At 40.8% G+C, this 19,767-nt stretch overlaps 2 protein-coding genes across 2 annotated transcripts; both read right to left on the bottom strand.

Annotated features, from left to right (window-relative positions):
* Positions 1–3,253: 3,253 nt before the first annotated feature.
* Positions 3,254–5,542, bottom strand: LOC133919278 (large ribosomal subunit protein uL23-like). The gene is made up of 4 exons (XM_062363632.1): positions 5,439–5,542; positions 4,544–4,593; positions 3,586–3,943; positions 3,254–3,500 (listed from the first exon to the last, which is right to left on the bottom strand). The coding sequence occupies exons 2-4, from the start codon at positions 4,554–4,556 to the stop codon at positions 3,416–3,418; spliced, it is 456 nt and encodes a 151-aa protein (XP_062219616.1). The 5' UTR covers positions 4,557–4,593; positions 5,439–5,542; the 3' UTR covers positions 3,254–3,415.
* A 302-nt stretch (positions 5,543–5,844) lies between these two features.
* Positions 5,845–9,099, bottom strand: LOC133919277 (uncharacterized). The gene is made up of 3 exons (XM_062363631.1): positions 8,800–9,099; positions 6,647–7,159; positions 5,845–6,391 (listed from the first exon to the last, which is right to left on the bottom strand). Exons 1-3 carry the CDS (start codon positions 9,028–9,030, stop codon positions 6,149–6,151), a joined length of 987 nt encoding a protein of 328 aa, XP_062219615.1. The 5' UTR covers positions 9,031–9,099; the 3' UTR covers positions 5,845–6,148.
* Between the last annotated feature and the right edge of the window lie 10,668 nt (positions 9,100–19,767).

Below are 19,767 nucleotides of genomic sequence, written 5' to 3'. Positions count from 1 at the left end.
AAGCATGTACTTGAAGTATAAATTTGAAATGAAATATTTGGATAAAATCAAATTTTGCTTGGGCCTGTAGCTAGAGCATGTGACAGATGGAATTTTAGTACATCAGTCAAATTACACTCAAAAGGTGTTAGAGCGGTTTGGTTTTGAAAATTCATTTCCCGCTAAAACCCACATTGTTGGTAGATCATTGTAAGTGGATCAATATCCCTATAGATCTAGAGAAGAGGGGGGGGAGTATTGGGACCGAAATTCCTAATATAGTGCAAAGCCCACTAAATAGCATTGGAAGGGCGTGAAGGAAATTATGTGTTACTTGTAAGGTAGCAAAGATCTGAGTATGTTTTACAGAAAGAATCATGACCTAAGTCTGGTTGAATACGCAGTAGCTGGGTATCTGTCAGATCCGTATACAGTGAAATCACCGACTAGCTATGTTTTCCTATGTGGTGGAACTGCAATTTTCTGTAAATCGTCAAAGCAAAGACTTGTATCTATTTCGACAAACCACTCAGAAATAATAGTTCTATATGAAGCCGCACAGGAATGCGTATGGATTAGAAGAGTGATAAATTATATCCAGCAGTCATGTGGTTTGAACACTACTAACACTCCCACCATTATTCATGAAGATAATGTTGCATGTGTTGCACAAGTGCAATCGGGATATGTGAAAAGCAACTTAACGAAGCATATAAACCCCAAGTTCTTTTATGCTGTTGAATTGCATAAAATGAATGAAATGAAGGTAATACATACCAAATCATGTGAAAATCTTGCAGATTTATTCACTAAGTATCTCCCTGCCTCTAGTTTTGAAAGATGTGTTTGTGGCATTGGGATGATGAGGATTAGAGAGTTGCACATTTCAGGGGGAGAATTTTCACATAATACCGATACGGGGAATTAAATCTTAGTCAAGAAGATTAAGTACCCAAAGTTAATCATTAAGATTATATTAAACATTTTAGATGGATTGTACTTTTTTCCCTTAAATGAGTTTCCTTAAGTTTCTCATGTTAAGATTTTTTAACAAGTCAATTCGTGTGATCATGTAGCGAGCTATGTATTATTTCTTCCATTTTTCCTTATTAGGTTTTTGGGGAGTTTTGATGAGACATATGTATTTCGCGAGAAATGTCAAGGGGGATTGTTAGGAAACCTGAAGTTTCACAACTGAATGTGGCCCCGTCTCAATCTATTGAAATATTCGATTATATCTCTTAGGGGTTTTGGCACTATATATACGAGGCAGAATCTCTCATTGTAAAACACAGATGAATAAAGAATAGACAGCATTTCTCCTACATTATATCTTCTTTACAATTATTCTCTTGAAGGATCGCTGGACTACACCCGGTAACAACGGTTTCTCAATAATTACATCGAGTTGTTCTACTACTTCAGCAATAAATCACAATTTCCATTCACCCAGCCAATGGCAACGAAGGTTAGGACTTCGAATAGAGAGATTCGAGAAGGTACTCTCCCTGGGGTCATAAAAATATAAGTAAATTTCATAAAACTATAATTATTTATACCATTGTAATATAGAACTATAATTTTTAAAAACTATTTCATAAAGCTATAACTATTTTGACCCTAACAAGAAACTATAATTTTTTGACAGATGTGTGGTTGACAAATGGGATCATGCCATGTGGTATATATGTGGTTGTCGAGTGAGATCAGGCAAAAAAATTGTATTTTCTTGTTACTTAAGGTCAAAGTAGCTGTAGTTTTATGAAATATACTTCAAAAATTAAAATTCTATGTTACAATAATACAAATAATTGTAGTTTTATAAAATTTACTTTAAAAATATATAATACGTGAGGGCTCGACGACCTCTCCATGCCCAACATGGTCGATCTGAATTCATGCCGATTATTGTCCATCTGTTCCTGTCAGCAACTAGGTTGTACATCTGATTTTGATGTTTTGTGATTTTTTTTGGTGCAAGAATTTGTGTTTAATTTTGTTCAGTGACATACATTTTTTAGTGTTCATCGGGTGTACATGAAGTGTACCACATGATGTTTGAATAAATTAGCAAGTTGGAGATTTTATCTTCTGAGAAGAATTAAAAACTGAATAAATCTGACGGGTGCCCGAAATCTCGCTAGCACCCAACAGGCACGGGTTCGGGTGGCGATTTCCACCCATTACCCTTATGAGTCCAGATTTGAATTTAGCTTTCGGGTTTTGTGGTGGACAGGTTTTTCTCCACCCAGACCTGATCCATTGCCATCTCTAGCTAGCGGGCACGAGCTACCGTTACATCGCCCCCTCAAGCTGCAGCATCGCTTTCTGTGTCATAACCGATGATGTCACATGCCTATGGTCTTCGCCCACGCTGCTCAGGTCCTCGTGTTTATTCACATTGGTCACCACATGCGTTTCAGCTTTATTCACGTTTTGGCATTGCGAAAAAAGAGGGAGGGGAGAGAAAATAGAAACCCTAGCCTGATTCCCCATCCAATTTTCCACTCGGCCGCCACCCCCGGTCCACAGAATGCATCAATGTGCTCCAATGCAGTGCAACAATTCTAATATATTCTTTAGTAGTTATAAGTGTCATGAACTATTAGTGTATTATTGTGTCAAACTCATGTGTGATGCATCTGCTGCCGAGAACTTGTAATCGTGGGCGTTGTATTGCCTTTTTGATGACCTGGTGATGCATTTTGTTTGTGATGCGGCTGCTGCCGAGAACCTGTAATCGTGACATTGTGCTGCCTTTTGGATGACCTGGTGGCGTATTTATGCTACAACTTAAACTTGCTGGATGATGGTGAATTGGTGATTCAGTGATGTCAGACATTGGACTTCTAGTTTGTCTTTGTGGTGAGCAAAACTTTATATGGAATGATGAACCATTTCTAGTATATCTTGTGTAGTGTTGTCAAATTTATTATCTTAAACTGTTGTTATGCAAGTGTGTTGATAAAATCATGCAATCATGCTGCTATGCCTGTAACCGTGGGTGGGTCACAGGGTCACCCACTGAGTGCCCATTACCCGTGCTGCCTGTAATTGGGGGTGGCAAAACTTACGCCAATAATCTGCCAACTGCCAAGTACCAGACCAGTAGTCACTTATGCAGGAAATCAGATAGTAACATGTCTAGTTTGGTACTAAGAAACTTTCTGATAGTGTGTAAAGAACACAAATTTCCATACCACTCAAAACTGCGAATCTGCAAGGTAGTGATAGAGCCTCATACTGCAAAAAGTGCAAACATCCAACAACAGAATTCAAATGCAGAACTCGAATATTGCAAATTTCCATCGTCAGTACTAGTTCACAAGCAGAAAAAGGGTACTTAGGCTTAGCTATGAGATTCTGTCCAAACATTAAGACCTAGCCCACCAAAACTCGAAATTGCAACTCACTGACACACCAAACCCCCAAACATTTAGATGATGCCGATCTTGTTGGCCACATCAAGAGCATCATAGTCTGGTGTAAGCTTCACGTAAGCCTTCTTCTTCCCATCAGGCCTGTGAAACAAGAAATTTGTTCAGATTATCAAGCAAGATGAGGACCTTGGGCTATTATCTGAAAAGATGCAAGTCAGATACTTACCTGATCAGAGTGTTGACTTTCTTCGCCTGGATGTCATACATCTTCTTAACAGCTGCCTTGATCATCTTCTTGTCTGCCTTGAGGTCGACGATGAAGACAAGGGTGTTGTTATCTTCAATCTTCTTCATCGCAGATTCAGTCGTAAGGGGGTACTTGAGGATTTGGTACTGGTCAAGCTTGTTCCTCCCTGGTGCACTGACTCTTGGGTATTTTGGGTCTCTCGGCTTCTTGAGAGTCTTTGGCCGGTGAAATGTCACGGATGTGCGGATCTTCTTGGCCTTCCTCTTGGTTGACCCAGACTTAACCGCCTTGGCAACCTTCAAGGCTTGAGTCTTGCTATCAGCCTTCTTCAGAGGCGCTAGACAATTTTAAAACAGAAGACAAGAGACATCAGTCCAGAACTTGTGTTACATGGACACGGGTGCGGGTGTCGGAGTCCGACTCGTGTCGGGGTGTCCGATTCGGCAAAAAAATTTGGGACACGCCAAATAGTACTTGGAATCCGGCACGGGTGTCGGAATCCGACACGGATACACGAGTGTCCGACTCGGCAAAAAATTTTGGACACGGGTGTCCGGGTAACACAGTCCAGAACAGGAGATGCATCTCCAGATAAATATATTAATCAGCATTCCATAAGTGATAAAAAACAAGGTGCCCTATAATTTCAAGCACCATACTCTTAGAAAAAGAAGTCCTGACTTGAACATTGCCAACAGCATAGAACAAACAGTAAAGAGCATCAGGTCTGTTTTCAGTAGTACAAATATATAATAGTAACATCGAAATAAAGTAACGATGGTAATTAAATTATGCTGGTGGTCGTCAAATTCATGTTGCTACTGTAGTACTAGCTCAAGACAGCAAATCAAGTGAAATACTGCGATGAATTCAAAGAACAATACATATACAAAACATGAGGTTCAGACAAAAAACAAGGCCAAAAGAATTTGTATACCTTTAGGTGCCATTGGGGCTTCTCAACAGGGTAACCTGCTTAGTGCTTACCTGGTCAAAATGGGGAAGCAAAGAAGAAATTTAATAAACAAAAAAGAACAAGAGAATACAACATAAAACTACAAACGGATAAGGCGTTTCAGGTAGGTAATGAAAAATAGAAAAACACTACTGAAGAATGCCAAATCTATAATAACAAAGCGTACTCAAATACAAAATAATACTGATCAAGTGTATGAAGATAACTACATGGTATGTCCACCAGTTAATGACATGAAAAGGGACCTAAACATCAATTCTAAATTTCTGATTAGCTCACGCTTGACTGAGGTATAAATAACTCGAGGTCTAGAGATACATAGCTGTCCTCGTAGCAGTTGGAACTGCTATGGTAAACTATCTTTCGTATAAAGACATAATAAAAAACCTAAACTCGTGTACGAGCTTGTCGACACAAAAAAAAAGGGAATCCTCGACCGCATCGGATCAACCAATAGCAAATGTTTGAGCGATGAAATGGATTTAGCAATAGGAAAAATCCACCCCAAATCCTGTGATTAACCATTGAACATAGCAGAAGTTCCCTTGCACAATCTGGAACATAAATCTAAACAAGGGCTAAACCGAAACAACAAGCAAACTAAAAAGAATTCTCTTGGCAATACAAGAGATAGGCGATTCAGCTAAACAGGAACAGAACCAAAAAGAGGTCTAGTAAACCCCCTAGCAAACATAAACGCTAACTGAGATGGGTATCAAATCTAACCAGGCCAAAGTATGGACTACGCACGCTAAGATTTCACAGGCCACCGCAATGGAAAGCGCCGCAACATGAGTCAGAAATGCGCCGACGAGAGAATCGGGGGGGAAGCGGAGGAGGAGGCGGGCGGGTTTACCTGCGGGAAGATGCGGGGCGAAGCCGGCGGACGAGAGGAACCCTAACGGCTGCGGTTTTTCTTTTATAGAGCGCACGGTAGGTCCGCTTGTGAGTGGAGGTGAGCCGGGCTGGGCCTACATGGACTAAGGCCCACATGTGCTGTGGACTTGGGCCGGTGGCCATTCTATGTGGGCTGGGCCTTCCGGTTTTACCCTTTCCCCATCATGCATTGTGTTTTTCTTTAGCTGATCTCATCTCCATCATGGACAGCTGCTCTCAAATTACACTCGATTCAGCGTTCCCGAATCCCGATCCAAAGCTAGCTATTATACACGATCAATCTGTTTTAGTTATGAATTATGCTTTTTGATTAAACTTTGCGCAAGGAATTAAGTGTTGCAGCGAAATATCCTGGGCACTTCAAATAGGGAAGGATCAAATTGTAGATCTGAACCAATTTACTCCTCACAATATCATGTGGTTGCATCAATGAACCAAGAAAAGTCCTCAGCGCAAGAAATTAAACGGCGGCCACGCCCGGAGGAAACAGAAATTTGAGGCAATACCAACACCCCATGTCAGCAGCAAGAAGGAACAACACAAATTTGAGGAGACAAATATCTAACTCTGGCTTTAACAATTGGTACTATCCTATTACCTGCTTGGCACACTCCAGAAAAGCATCAAAATTTCTGGACCTGTTCTTGTTGATTCAGAAATTAAGCTCCATTACTCGGCATCACCATCATCGGGACCATCGTCTTCAATATCTTCAACTCTTTGAGGTGCTACGCTATCTTCAACCTCCGTAGGCTCGTCATCTCCAGACTTTTCAGGGCCTGGTCCTGCAGACACCTTGACCATTGCCGGGCGTAGTAGTCTTTCGCCAAGTTTGAAACCCTTTCTGAATTCCTGGATGATGACTCCCTCTTCGTACTCCACTGATTCTTCCCTCATAATAGCCTCGTGAAGCTGAAACAGATGGTGCAAAAAGAATAGTTTTTAAGACAAAATTATCTTTGCAAATCCTCAGATGGAAAAAGAAACCTATAAACATTTAGCCTTTCTGTAGCAGAAGTCAAATAGTCAATAGCCCCTACCGCCTGCTTCCACTGAACTATTATCCAAAAATATAAGAATGGATATGCAGTGTAACAAGAAAAGTTTAAGTGGAACATGGAAATCTTAAGATTTAATTTAAAGGATGTGTTGCTAATACTAGCTTACCATAGGATCAAATGGTTTGCCAACAGTTTCGACATATTCAACACCCAATGAATTCAGAATCTCAACAAATTGCTTATAAATGCTCTGGTAGCTATTATTTATTTTCTCCTCTCCCTCTGTTTCCACCTTTATTTGTGTTTTCGCTCTTTCAAAGTTGTCAATAACAGGCAACAAGCTTTCTATAACTTCCCCTTGCACATTTGTCATCATATTAAGTTTCTCACTTTCTGTCCTTTTCCTGAAATTATCAAAGTCAGCACTTATCCTCAAGATACGTTCTCGTTGAGTTGCCAGTTCTGCATCTAAAGTAGTGATTTTGTTCACAAGAGAGTTTTTCTCGTCCTCGATAGTAAGTAAAAAGGCCTCTATCTCAGCAACTTTTGCTTCATCATCATTAATCAGGGCTTCTTTGTATGACTGCAGTGCTGTCACAAGAATAGAGGGAGTTTCATCTGTGCCCGCAGCACCATCATCTGAAGCACTGTCTCCAGTGACTTCCGTTTCTGAATCCTCCTGCAGCATCAAAAAAAAAATCATCATAAGTAAAAACTCAAACATCCAACAAACTCTGTGCATGGATGCAGATACGATAGCTATAAAATCAACTTCTTTAACTTTTACACAATCATTCACAGCGAAGCAAGATATTGTTGCACCAATGCCATCTTGTAGTGTTCGTCTGGTTGGTATGAGTATGACAATGTTCATGTACACAACTCTTTAGAGAAATTTCCAACCTCAAATATAAGAAAATGTTTCTTTTAAGTTCTGTTGCTGTCATGTAATCTGCAAAAAGCATTGAGGTATTAAAAAGATTGCATCCCTGTCCTAGCATACAGTCTGCAATTTTTAACTATCGTACAATGTGTTATGCAGATCAGGTCATCTTACTGTATCTAAAGCTACAATGGAGACTCCGGTCTGTAATTTTTAAAATCCAACTACCCTATAACAAAATTAACAAATATGAAAACTAAGAACTTGATAGCATTTTTAGTGAAATACAATAAATCAATGTCCTCAAGCAACTAAATTGCATATCTTGATATACGCTAAGGATCTTCATGAATAAGCACAGGCACACAGGCATGCATGTGGGTACAGCTATGCCATCACACTATCAGAGTGGCAGAGTTTCATGACCAATATGTTTACAAGTAACTGCAAGTTCCAGTAAATAAAGGTGCGGCATCAGTGTTGTTACCCTAAATTTCCAAGGTTTTCCAATAGTTTTCCAATTAAGGAACAGCACCTAGTTATCCGCCCTAGTTTTCCAACAGATAGTCAGTGATTGCATATCAGGGAAACTTTGGACATTCCCAGCAAGCCATTCTGCACAGAAGTCATATCCAATACTCACTCTAAAGTCTAAACATTGATCAAACTTCATAACATTTACATTTAGGTTCTAGTGATTAATGGGCGTACAAGCAGACGAGGTTATACTGAATATGGATGACAAATCAACATAACAAAGAATTTTAGTGAGTATCCAATGAAAATACAAGTAGTGTGGGCAACAATGATAGCTAATTTAAGTATTGCATCTGAATTGCCAAATCAGGATTTCCTTAAAGGCGAAATTTGACCGTTTAATCATTAACGATGACTAACCAGGATCCGTTTATCGAGCTGTAAAAGAATGCAACGGCGAAATCTTCGTACCACCCAAAAAAAATGCAGAAAAACATATATCAACAGGTTTCCAACTGAACATAAAACAACTCAGAAATAAAGGTTCCGCCATTCCCCCAAAATCAGTACTCGTGTATCTACAGCCACCAAACTGAAACATAGGAGAAAAGGGATAGCTATAGCTTCAATAAAAAGCTGTCTGAACAAGCTAGCTACCTAACGAGTAGCAGTAAATATATACTAAACAAATTAAGGGCAAAGAATTCGTGATCAGATGTTAATGCAGAGCAGTTGCAGATCATATCATCACTTAACAGACAATATGCTACCTTGCGTACTCTCTGAATGAACAATAAGTCGTTCCAAATTCAGCTCTGCTATCTCGATTCCATCAGGTATGCTAACTACATCAGAAATCTAGCAGCTCTTCTTCACAACTAAACTAACCGTCCGTCCATCAGAAATGAGGGATGAGACAACAAAACCTACGGGTGCTATATACAGAACGTCCCCCTCACCTCCGTCGCCGTCTGGGCGGCCTCGTCGGCCTCGGTGGCGCCCAAGCGCCGCCGCAGCCGGCCCGCGGCACGGCAGAGGACGCGCGAAGTCGGCGGCGGCAGCGCCCGGAGCGGCCGCGCGCACGCCGTCGCGCGCCGGGAGCAGGCGAGCTGCGCGCACGGCCGACGCGGCTCGCGGGCGGACAGGGGCCGCTGCGCCAGGGCGGCTGCCGTGCGGAGGAGAGCGGCCATGGGGGTAGGGCGGATGCGGGGGAGGAGAACCGCGGGGCAGGCACGAGATAACTCGCGTTCGGATGGATGGATGGGTCGAGAAAAATTTTATAGGACTTTTCATACAAAGACTTCTATAAGATTTTAATTTATGTTTTTTTTTTAAATTTAATGATTAGGACGTGTAATTAAAAGAAAAGAACGGAATACGTAACATGTATAAAAGAGAATCTTTCTGTAAGATCTGTTCCTATAAAATTTCTTTGAATGCATTATGTTTTTCTAGAAGAGAAGTGGTGACTTTAAGCCCTAAAGAATTCAAAGACAGTTTGTATTTCATATGAAATTAACGTGAAACAAGCTAATTTCAACAAAAAGGGTTCAGTTTAGGAAAAAACAATCAGAGAAAATCAAGCGATCTATATAGGTATAGTGGGCATGTGGTGCAGGGGCTACGCCATGAGATGGAGATGGAGATGGAGATAGGGATGGGTGAACTTGGGAGGACATACAATGTGGATCTAGGGATGTTAGTGGAGAGAGTCTTCTTATTTGTTTTGTAAGCATCAATTATTCTTGGATTGTTCGGTGATTTGATGGTTTTATGTATGGGTGTAAACTAGTGAATTTAAATTACCTACCGATTATTTTTAGTTTAACCAGTAGCATTATTTTTCTTAAAAAAACTAATATAATTAGTTAAAAAAAGATCAGTGGATACTTAGATTCATCAATTTGTGCCTCTAGTTTTGCGATCTAATCACCTATGCATCGTAATGTTATGCTATAAAGTTGCATTTTGACTTCTTGGCTCTTCTACAAAGTCGTTTGAAATGTTGGATAAGCTGAAACGAAACGCATCTCTCTCTCAAAAGAAAAAGTAAAACATAAATGTGAGTTTAGTCATCTACAAAATATTGTGATTTTTTTTTTAGCGTGACAACGTGTGTGTGGTATGAAGGATTTCGTAAACCGTTATCATATTTCTGTGTCGTGTTATGTCGTTCTATATTAGCTACAATAGGGATGAGGGTGAAACATCAATGATATTTATGTATCCTCTCTAATTTATCTTAATTAACTAACTAGCTATTTTTTTCAACTCATATTGCTAAGTTAGTTATGCAAGTTGAACTAGAGTGAATATATATGGATTGTTCCATATCTATCTCTAGGCTGCAACCAATTCAAATGTTGGTTGAATGGTAAACCCATAGAATATATAAACTAAGCCCCATGTGAAACATGGAAAACTTATTTGTTTTTATTCTATGGGAATTGAATATTACCTGTGAAATTCCTACAAAAAATTATGTGAACTCTTGCTTTCGAGACATGTTCTTAGACGGGTGGGTTGTTCGATCCAAAGGCATCAGGCACGGACAAAAAAATTTATTGCAAGGAGGCTTACTATTGTTAATTTTTGCCTTTTAAGCCCATCATCATCATGGATACGAATTCGTATTTTCTGGTACATTGCTGCAACGATTTGTGGGTCGGGCCACGCGTTCGCTCGGACGTCCCATCCACCGTCCATTACTTCCCGAGCTTTTGGCCGCTCCGAAATCCTCTTCCACGGTGACGCTCCGAGTTTCCATTTGTGTAGAATTAAAAGTCCATTGAAAAGTGAGAGTATTCCCCTCCAATGACATGGAATTTTTTTTATGTAGTGATGTTGTAAACGTCTCCTATGGTACCGCTGTATGGCTATCATCTGACCTAATATATATATTAAAACATCCACTCAACACTAAACATATATATCAAATAATGAGTATACACGATAATTTCTTATTTGTATCACATTCACTGCTTTGAGATCCACGCTATAGACAGGTGACGACGGTTCAAGCAGTGCTGCATGAGAAACATCTACAACAATGTTGCATAGAATTTTGTCCAACAACTTTGGCGAACAATGGGCAAATCCTACTATTGAGAAGCCAAATATTTTTACTCCAGATTCTCAGTCTTCTAGAAAGGGGGTGAATGTGGCATTGGATTAGAGAAAATTATTTGTTCCAAACATCTATTTTTGAAACTTGATTCAGTTGAGTGTGAAGCAAGATCCCAAAGGGCAATATATTGAGTCCGAAAGTTTAAAGCTAAAACGATAAGTTATGGGCTCCAAAAGGTTAGCCTAATTTCAGGAAATAATCAACGGAGGAGGAATATTCCTTCCAGATTTAATTTAATTATAAATTGATTTTAATTAGAAGAGCATTTAATCATTATTAAATAAATAATATTCTTATGATTTTTTTGGGATTTTACACTCACGTGAGTAGTCCATTTAGGGCGGTGGAAATGTAGGGAACTATTTTACGAATTTGAGGTTCAAAAGAATGAATAGTGATGGATTGCTGAAAATAAAAGTATTGCACTTTTGAACATTGTTATATTACTGAAAATACAGACTACCACTATGCACAAAGTCTTTATGCTTTTTGTTTTTTGGACAGAAGTCTTTATACAAGATGGATTTCATATGCCCACCTCAGTCTGCTCTTCGAAATCTAGTAGCACATGTCGCCTATACAGACCCAGGCTCAGTTTGAAGATGGAATGCAATATGAATTCCCGGCCACAGTTTGGCAGAACTGGGCTCGTTCCAGATGCAAAATCTTCCTTCGGCTACTACTACTAAACCGCGTAGTAGTTTGGCAAACAGGCTGCAGCTCCAGAAATAATGGCCTAACTGCTAATTCTGCCAATTGTGTTGTCGCAACCTTGAAACGGCTCATCATCTCTTTGCAGAATGTCTGGAAGACGATCAATACGGAGCGCCATTAGTGTGTGGACTGGCTGGCTGAGTCATCCACCAACAAATTGACAAGTTACTGAATATATTAAGGATTGGTATGAGGGACTAACTACGGGCTTACCTGCTGCTACAACAAAAAGGGACCCGTTTGCTGGCCATCCTGACAATATGGAGCATTTGACGGAAGAGGAACGACAAAGTTTTCAGTGAGAACCAGAAGCAATTGCATCAAGTGGTCTTTGTGATTCAAGATGAAGCTCACACTTGTGCTCAGTCGGCGCAAAACTGGTTGCCCATATACTTCGCGAATAATCAGTTTGTGTTCTCTTCTCTAGTTTTTTGGTTGTGCAATTCCTTATGAGTAATTTTCTACTGTCATTTTTGCTCGGTCACAACCGAACAAGCACCTTAATTTTGCATCACTGCCGCATGTAATTGCTTCTCTTCTTATTAATACATAAGTTGGCATTGTTCCGAGCCTTTCGATAAAAATATAGACCCATGTTTAGCTTACCATTTTCAGAAAGAGAATCGGATCCACTCCGCACGCCCCCCCCCCCCCCGCCCCCCACAAACACATGAGATGGTCAATTTTCAGCGAATTTGGGAAATTTTTGGGATGTAATCTCTCAAAACAAATTTTCAAATTTGAACTTTTGAGAAAGAATAAATAAGCTAATGTTCCGTTACTAGTGAAAGAAGGTTTGCTAGCTTGGGGTTGCAGGTTAGCGTTTTTTTTTAATAATATTATTTTATTAAAAAATTGTAAAAATAATAATCAAATTCAAAAATTGTAACAATAGGTATCTGTCGGCACGAGAAATACCGATAAGGTACCTGTCAATACTCCGAATGCCGACAGCTTACGTGGCTTTGTGCCCGGAGACCTGTCGGCATATGGAATACCGACAGATAGTGAGCTCGGCTAAACGGGGGTACCACGTAGGCTTTGCATGAAGTATAGTTGCTTGTCAACATTTCGAATGCCGACAAGTGACACGTTAGGCCTGTCGGCATTCCGTATGCTGACAAATCTTTATATATTTCACGGTCGTCGATTTCTCTCCCACACGCGATCGTACACAGCGGGCGGTGACGATGAGCGAGCGACGCGGGGAGGTGGGAGGCGCGAGGCAGCATGTTTCGGGCGATGGGTGACGTGCAGGTGGGTCCTCTTCACCAGCACGCACATGGACATCCCCTGGAGCAGGTCCCTCAGTACAGTTGGGGCCCCACGGTCCTAGCGTAGATGTAACAAGAGTTGTGCGAGGCCTGCAGCAGGAGGAGTGACTTGGAGTCGATCACAAGTTGCCCTTTGCTCCTAACCTTGTGGTCGTACGAGCGCTCCGACATAGGGTGCCCGCATCTAAGCTCGTACGACGAGGCTTTCTACTTCCCCAAAAAGTTTGCCCTGCATGACACAGTGGACGGCCCTGTGATGGGTTTGCTTTGGTGCAAACGCAACGTAAGCAATACAAGTTAACACGCTTCTTTCAATACTATTCTTTCCTGACACTTATGTGCCTAACACTTTTCTTTTTCATGCAGCCGAGGTGGATGACAGCGACGACACGCTCTTCGTACCCTCAGTTCGTTGTCATATTTGACCAGTTGCAGACAGACAGCGTGCGCTGGACACCATACAACCACAAGGCGGTCACGATGCGTGTGCCTCTTTGCCTCTTTGACTTATGCCATAGGGACTAGTGAAGGATCGAGATACGACCTAGAGGGGGGTGAATAGACCATTTTTCAAATAATAAAACAGAATAGCAAAGCGGAAATAGATATCGGATATTTTGATCCAGATGATCAGATGTTCTAACCTATACCAGAACTTCTGATATTCACGATCAGAACTTCGGTTTGCCTGGATTTCAAACAAAGCTAAATCTACGAGCACCGATGAGTTAAACTATGACATGCAAGATGCAACAGGATAAGATGCTATTCAATTTGAAGTAAAACTACCAAGCACAAAGTCTAACTCAATATATTAAACGAATTGCTCGAAATCACATGAGAGGAGAGAAATAACCAAAGCGGGGAGACGCCACGAATTTGTTCCCGAAGTTCGGATCCTTAAGGGAATCCTACATCTCCGTTGAGGGGCTCGATCGCACTTGAGCCGGGTCTCTTTCAATCATTTTCCTCGTGAGGTTGCACAAAGCACTTATCGGCTTGGTTTTCCTTACCTTTCGGAGGCAGAATCTAGCCTTCACAAACTTCTCATGGTGCACCACAAGTGAATCGATGGCTCGTGAGTGACTCCTAGCCGTCTAGGAGACCTTAATGTCCAAGAGTAACAAATGCGCATGAAGAATACTTGGAGATGAATCCTAATACTCAAAGATGAAAACAATTCACTTTCACTAGATCTCTCACTCAAATCTCTTTCTCAAGATGTACCACAAAGCAAGGGAGAGGAGTGGTGAACTTTGGGGCTCTAGAGAGGTTCTTTTCTGTCAAAGCATCAGCAGCCCAAAGAGAAGAGAGGGGGGGGGGGGTATTTATAGGGTACCCACCAAAAACTAGTCATTATGCACTTTTTCACTCCACATCACAACTTCCAATTTTATGGTCGAAACTTCTGATCAGTGCAAAGTAACAGCATTGACTTGCTCTACTCAAACCAAATCTGGATATATACACGTATCGGAACTTTTGATCTGACACATCGAAACTTCCGATTTGCGAAAGGTAAAACCAAGCTGAGAACTTAAGGTTTGAGAAAATTCCGAACATTCTAACTCACACCGGAACTTCCTACCTAAAGCATTGAAACTTCCGATTCAAACGAAAACTTTCCTAGCGCTAGAAATTTAAACACATCGGACATTCCAGCTCACATCGAAACTTCCAACCTAAAGCATCAGAACTTCTAATTCAAACAAAAACTTCCCAAGCGCTAGAAATTTAAACACACTGGACATTCGGACTGAGATCTGAACTTCCGATATAACCCATTGAAACTTCTGATATCAACAGGACTTTTAAACCCAAGTGTCCGTGTACGTGAAATGTATCTCTCATCTAAGAATTAACTTTGAGCACTAAGTTCATAGCAAAGCCTTCAACACTCCATCCCTCTTAATTGTACGATATTCCTATATTTAATTCAAAGAAAAAAATGCTATAACAATAGGAGTAACCAAGTGTCATCTTCTTTCTTCATTTTTTGGGATCGCTAACTTCATTTAGCTTTCATTATTGGGTCTTTTACCTGTTCAAATACTCATTGAACATATTAGTCCCTTAATCGTTTGTCGTCAACCATCAAAACCCACTTATGGGGCCTATATGCACTTTTAACCAAGCTCTATGGCTTACGCTACGACGACTAGTGTTCGACGTCATGACGAGCCCTACTACTCGGATAGAGTGCTCAGGCAGTTCGGGTATCACCAGCACTTCCCCATGTCGTGACGACCAACGGACAACACTCACTTGTAAGTATTTGTTGTTACAGGTTCTTTACTATGCATGTTTTCATTTCCGTAATCGTAACTTCGTCTTGCAAGATGATGAGGAAGGGTCAGGGTATCACGTACGATGCAACTTGGATGGTAAGTTGTAGGCATGGGTGGACGAGTGGGCGGACGCAGCTGCACACGTCCACGTCCCCAGCGGGCCTTACAACCATAGGACGGAGGACGCCATGCAATAAATCAATGTTGAACTTTTGCAGAATGAAATTATCACACCAAGCAACAACTTTCGCAAGGAATATCTATCAAGCATCAATACCACAATTTTTTAACTTTCATAGCGAATCCTATGCTCCAGCTCCCATGCAAGCCCATGCACTCAGTCCATGCAGCAGCCCCAGCCACTACAAATAACCCCACCCTTATCCATTGATACACCACTCATTCTTCAGTTCTCTCAACTGCAATGTCTTTCTCAGCTCTACCAAGCCCACCTAAAAACATTAGGGGATTTTTTTCATCCCTAGGGGGTTGAACCACTGTAGCGAAAATGGTCATATTAGACCATGATTGTGATTTTAGTGATTAATGATAACATAGTCATTGGAACTAACATGTTTATCAAGAATATATGTTAGTAGGACTCATAGATGCAATACATTTAGAAGCCACTATAGCTAGGACAAAGTTTGATTGAATTAGAGAAGTCTCAGGAGAATTAACCTTACCAGATGGTCTGGTGTTCAGGGGGTTGAACTCACCGAAGTATTTTGTCCAGAGGCAAAGTGAACGCTGATGACTTCAACGGATGGTATGGTGCTCTGTGTGATGAACTCGCCGGAGTATTTCTGACAATTAGGAGAAAGTTAAGGATCTCACCGGATAGTTCGATGATTTGCACTGGGTAACACCGAAGTATTTCCTGTAGAGAATAATGCAAATGCAGAAGACTGAAAATCTACCCACCGGATAGGCTGGTGCTTAGTTTGTACATATTGGATTATATTACCGGAGCATTTCTTGCATGGGTGACTGTAAAGATGTCCAAATGGGCCGTGTCTACTGGAACAGCCCGAGGCACGGCACTGTAGGTACAACCCAAGCACGACACAGCCCGGTCGAGTCGGGCCGGCACCGGCACGGCCCGGGCATGAGGCGGCCCAGGAGGCACGGCACGGCCCAAGCACGTGACAGCCCAGGACGGCACGGCCCACCGCGCCGGCTCGGCACGCGGCGGCCCACGGCACAGCCCACCACGCGGGGCACGGCCCGACCGGCATGCGGGGGCACACGGGTTAACGGGTTAAGCGCGTTTAACCTGTTAACCCGATATTTTTGAATTTTATAGCCATTTTGTGACCGTTTTAGCTCCAAAAAATTCAATTTTTTTTTTTGCAAAAATCACCATTTTTCACCTATAAATAGAGAAGCACCCTGCCCTTCCATTCCACACCAGCAATACCATTTTCTCTCTTGTTTCCTCCTCTCATTCTTGTCTCAAAGTTCTTGAGAATTAGTGATAATTTGGCAAAATTAGTTTGAATTGTTGCAAAAAAATCCGAGCAATTCCAAAACCGTCATCCTGTTGACTTGCTGTCTTGAAGTTGAAGAAATCTTGGTGATTTTTTTGCATCGTTGTTGAGTCTTATTTTATTATTAGTTTTATTACTTGATTATTTCTAACTTTGAATATTTGCAATTTTTATAGTGTCATTTGACATTGATCATGGATGCCGGTGATCATGATACATTCATAGATCATGATTTTTTCTCTCCAAGGACTCACAGGGGACAACGGCCCCTTTGATACCAGTGCTGCAAGTGATGATGGACCCGACGGTGAACCTCCGGTTGGTTCACATGCAGGTGATGCAGTAGCAGTTCCATCATCAGGCTCTACAAGTGCACACACATTAGCAAGCACCGGGTCTAAAAGATCAAGAGCTGGTACTTCCAAAGTTTGGCAAGACTTTGAAAAGTTCTACAAAGAGGAAGATGGGTTAAGTGTCAGGTATGCTAGGTTTTATATTTGCAAACATGAATTATCTGCAAAGCCCTCGGGTGGAACGGGGCACTTGAAGAGGCACGCCACAAGTTGCAACCGAAAGAGTGGAGCAGCCATGAAGCAGACGGTGTTGCAGTACAACTCCGGTGGCTCTGTTCGTCATTGGGAGTACGACTCTGCCAATGCTCGAAAAGAGCTATGTCGCTTCATTGCAAGAGTGGATCTACCACTTAATATCGGTGAGTCTGCTGCATTTGAAGATTACATTAAGCAAGCTCATAATCCTAAGTTCTCGCATGTTTCTAGATAGACAACTAGTAGGGATATGGTAAAATACTACAATATGTGTTGTAGCAAGCTTAAAGAAATGTTGCAAACATGTACATTTTCAGTTGCTTTGACCTCGGACATATGGGTCGGTAGAGCTAGAGAGGATTATCTTAGTGTGATTGCTCATTTTGTTAATAATGATTGGGAATTAGAAAAAAGAATAATAGGTTTTCGTTTGATTGACAACACACATACCAGAGAAAATATTGCTGAAAAAATATCTCAAGTAGTTGTAGACTTTGGTCTCACGAATAAAATATTTTCTATCACTTTAGATAATGCCGGTGCATATTCTAGAGAAATGGATATTCTTACTCCGTTGTTTAGTACATATGCTGAATCTTTCTTGTTACATCAATGTTGTGTTTGTCATATCATCAATCTTATAGTAAAATCCGGTTTGAAGAGGTGCAATACCTAGATGATTTTCGTACTGCAGTATCTTTTGTGAACTCTAACCAACGAATTGCAGCATATAAACAGTATTGTGTTGCAATGGGTGTGCGTCCACGTAAGTTTGCTCTGGATATGCCGGTAAGATGGAACTCTACTTTCTTGATGCTTAAAAATATTATACTATATAAGAGCACATTTGGTGTGTTTATTCATACACATTACCATCAACATGGGGGTCAAACTTTACTCACGAAAGCACATTGGTATGTTGCTGAAAGGATACTGGAGTTTCTTGAATCTTTTTATGATTTAACTGTGAGTTTATCAGGAGTTTATTATCCAACATCTTGTTTAGTAGTGTATAATATTGTTGAAATTGCTACTCATTTAAACAACTATAAAAATGACAATCTTTTAAGAGATTGTGTAGTTCCTATGAAATCTAAATTCTTAAAATATTGGAAAGAAATTTCTTTGTTGTACGCCTTTGCCTTTATTTTAGATTCTAGAGCTAAAATTGCAGCTTCCTGTAGAGTTCTAGCAATTTTAGGTGATGCTCTTGGCCATGATTATTCTAATTATTATACTAATATTTGTTCTAAGTTATTCGAAGTTTATAGTAAATATGAAACAAAGTATGGCGGAGTTCACCTGCAACGACCTCCACTAGCACCCACAACAAGTAAGAAGACGACAACGTGGGGGAAAATATTTGGTGCAAGTTCTTCATCAAGAAATTCAGACTCTTCGTCACGATCGTCTACGAGCACCGGAATTCCAACATCCGGAGGGGAGCTAACTACCTTCATCGACAGTGATGTTATCAGCCATGAACAAGAAAACTTCAACATACTGCAATGGTGACATGAGCACAAGACGAATTATCCAGTGCTTTCACTGTTAGCGCGAGATTTGTTAACGGTTCCTGTATCTATAGTTTCTTCTGAGGCTGCCTTCAGTCTTACTGAAAGGATAATCGAAGAGAGAAGAACAAATCTATCAATTGAGATGATTAAAATACTCATCATAGTAAAGGATTAGGAACAAGCTGAAGCACGAATGCAACACACTGCAGAAAACACAGAGCTTAAAGAATCATTCCAAAATTTTTATCTAGATGCTGATGAGAACGTGTAATTTCAAATTTTCTGAGCTAGGTTGTATTCTTTTTTTCTTTGCTAGAAAGGTTTTTTAATGAGGCAACATATCAATAAAGCTCAATTTAGAATTAATCATGTGTCCCTATTATTTCTAAGTTTTTTTATTTTATTCATGTTTTTTCTTTATTTTTTTTAAAATAACCCCCACGGCCCCACCCCCACCTACCTCTCGTCTTGGCCTATAAATACTATCTCAAACTCCATGTGATCTCATCGGCCACCCATCTCTCTTTTCCTAGTTGCTAGCCAAGTAGCCAGTAGCCACTTCACATCAAGAAATCAATTTCATATTTCAATTCATGGATCAAGACGTCAAGAACGCGACACTTGAGGAAGCATATTAAATATTGCAAGCAAAATTCTGGGGTTTGTAATGAAATCATATAATTTTCGGAGCATAATCATAGGTTATACTCTTTTTTCCTTCTAATAAAAAGGTTTTTAACGAGGCAACTAATCAATAAAGCTCTTATGTATTTATTTTCTATATTTTTTATTGATTTTTTGGAATTTTTTAGCTATTATTTTTGATTTTTTTTCCTATTTTCGGAGTGCTGGCGGGCCAAGCGTGCCTCCACCGTGCCGGCCGGGCCCGTCGTGCCTCCACCGTGCCGACCTGGCCCGTCATGCCTCCACCGTGTCGGTCGGGTCCGTCGTGCCAAACGGGCCCATCGT

Source organism: Phragmites australis, chromosome 5 (genome assembly GCF_958298935.1).
Source record: "Phragmites australis chromosome 5, lpPhrAust1.1, whole genome shotgun sequence".
Classification (NCBI taxonomy): domain Eukaryota; kingdom Viridiplantae; phylum Streptophyta; class Magnoliopsida; order Poales; family Poaceae; genus Phragmites; species Phragmites australis.
The sequence above is the reverse complement of the archived record's forward strand: the minus strand, read 5'-3'. Positions and strand labels throughout refer to the sequence as shown.

Bases quoted from the DNA above. Each gene is read 5' to 3' on its own strand.
- LOC133919278 (XM_062363632.1), bottom strand. The intron at 3,501-3,585 runs GTAAGTATCTGA...CTTGTTTCACAG, and splicing joins AAAGTCAACACTCTGATCAG to GCCTGATGGGAAGAAGAAGG.
- LOC133919277 (XM_062363631.1), bottom strand. From the start codon at position 9,030: ATGGCCGCTCTCCTCCGCACGGCAGCCGCCCTGGCGCAGCGGCCCCTG. The intron at 7,160-8,799 runs GTGAGGGGGACG...TTGATGCTGCAG, and splicing joins CCGCCCAGACGGCGACGGAG to GAGGATTCAGAAACGGAAGT. The intron at 6,392-6,646 runs GTAAGCTAGTAT...CATCTGTTTCAG, and splicing joins GCAAACCATTTGATCCTATG to CTTCACGAGGCTATTATGAG.